Source organism: Penicillium arizonense, assembly GCF_001773325.1.
Source record: "Penicillium arizonense strain CBS 141311 chromosome Unknown PENARI_contig284, whole genome shotgun sequence".
NCBI lineage: Eukaryota > Fungi > Ascomycota > Eurotiomycetes > Eurotiales > Aspergillaceae > Penicillium > Penicillium arizonense.
This window is the reverse complement of record NW_019173561.1, coordinates 1-735: the sequence shown is the minus strand read 5'-3', so window position 1 is coordinate 735 and position 735 is coordinate 1. Positions and strand designations below refer to the sequence as shown.

Genomic DNA, 735 nt, shown 5'->3' with positions numbered 1-735 from the left:
TCCCTCCCCCAAAAAAACCGCCGCTTCCACTGTTATGTCGGCTCGGCGCGCGTACTCTGCTAGCGGCTGCGCAGGTCACGTAGAAAGCGCACGGGAGACACGATGGCCACTAGAACCCCGAAAGCGGCCTGGCTAACGGCTCCATGATACATGATATTGTAATATTCAAAGTGGCCCTCATTCTCAAAGATTGAAAAAGAAGTTTGAAAACCACGCACACGGCTGGCAACATAAGCCCCTATAGAGAGAACGGTTAAGCCGACGAAGAGTTGGAATAAGCCGTAGTAATTTCGAAGGTAGCAGTTTTCTTGTTGCCACTTCGGGTGAATCACAAGGACAAACCCGAAAATGGAAAACAGGGCTGAGATGAGGGCCACAATCACCATGTCCTGGCGGACGTTTTCCATGAGCCTTTCGAATGTAATATGCAAACTAGCGTTGCTGGGGGTGACGAGGTCGAATTTTGCGCGGTCTCGCAGAACGGTCGAAAAGTGTGCAGTGGCAGAACTGAGACTGGCAATGGCCAGTGAGGTAATGCTGAGAAAGACAATAACAAAACGGTTCCCAGTCAGGGCCCCGGCAGTATTCGGAGGCATTTGTGTCCGAAAGAACTGGTTTACCGATTGCAAAAGGGTGAGACGGATCTTGCTCAGGGAAATAGCCAAATCAAGTAAAGAGTAGGAGGTAGAAAGGCAGAACAAACCTTCCGGGCTTGTAAGGTTATATGTGCTCTGT

The 735-nt window shown here is 50.1% G+C and overlaps 1 protein-coding gene across 1 annotated transcript; it reads right to left on the bottom strand.

The window, feature by feature from the left end:
• Nucleotides 1-59: 59 nt before the first annotated feature.
• PENARI_c284G02990 (uncharacterized protein) lies at nt 60-710 on the bottom strand (the record flags this gene model as incomplete). Its single annotated transcript, XM_022638258.1, has 1 exon — nt 60-710. A coding segment is annotated over one exon (651 nt), but the record flags the coding sequence as incomplete, so codon positions are not given.
• Between the last annotated feature and the right edge of the window lie 25 nt (nt 711-735).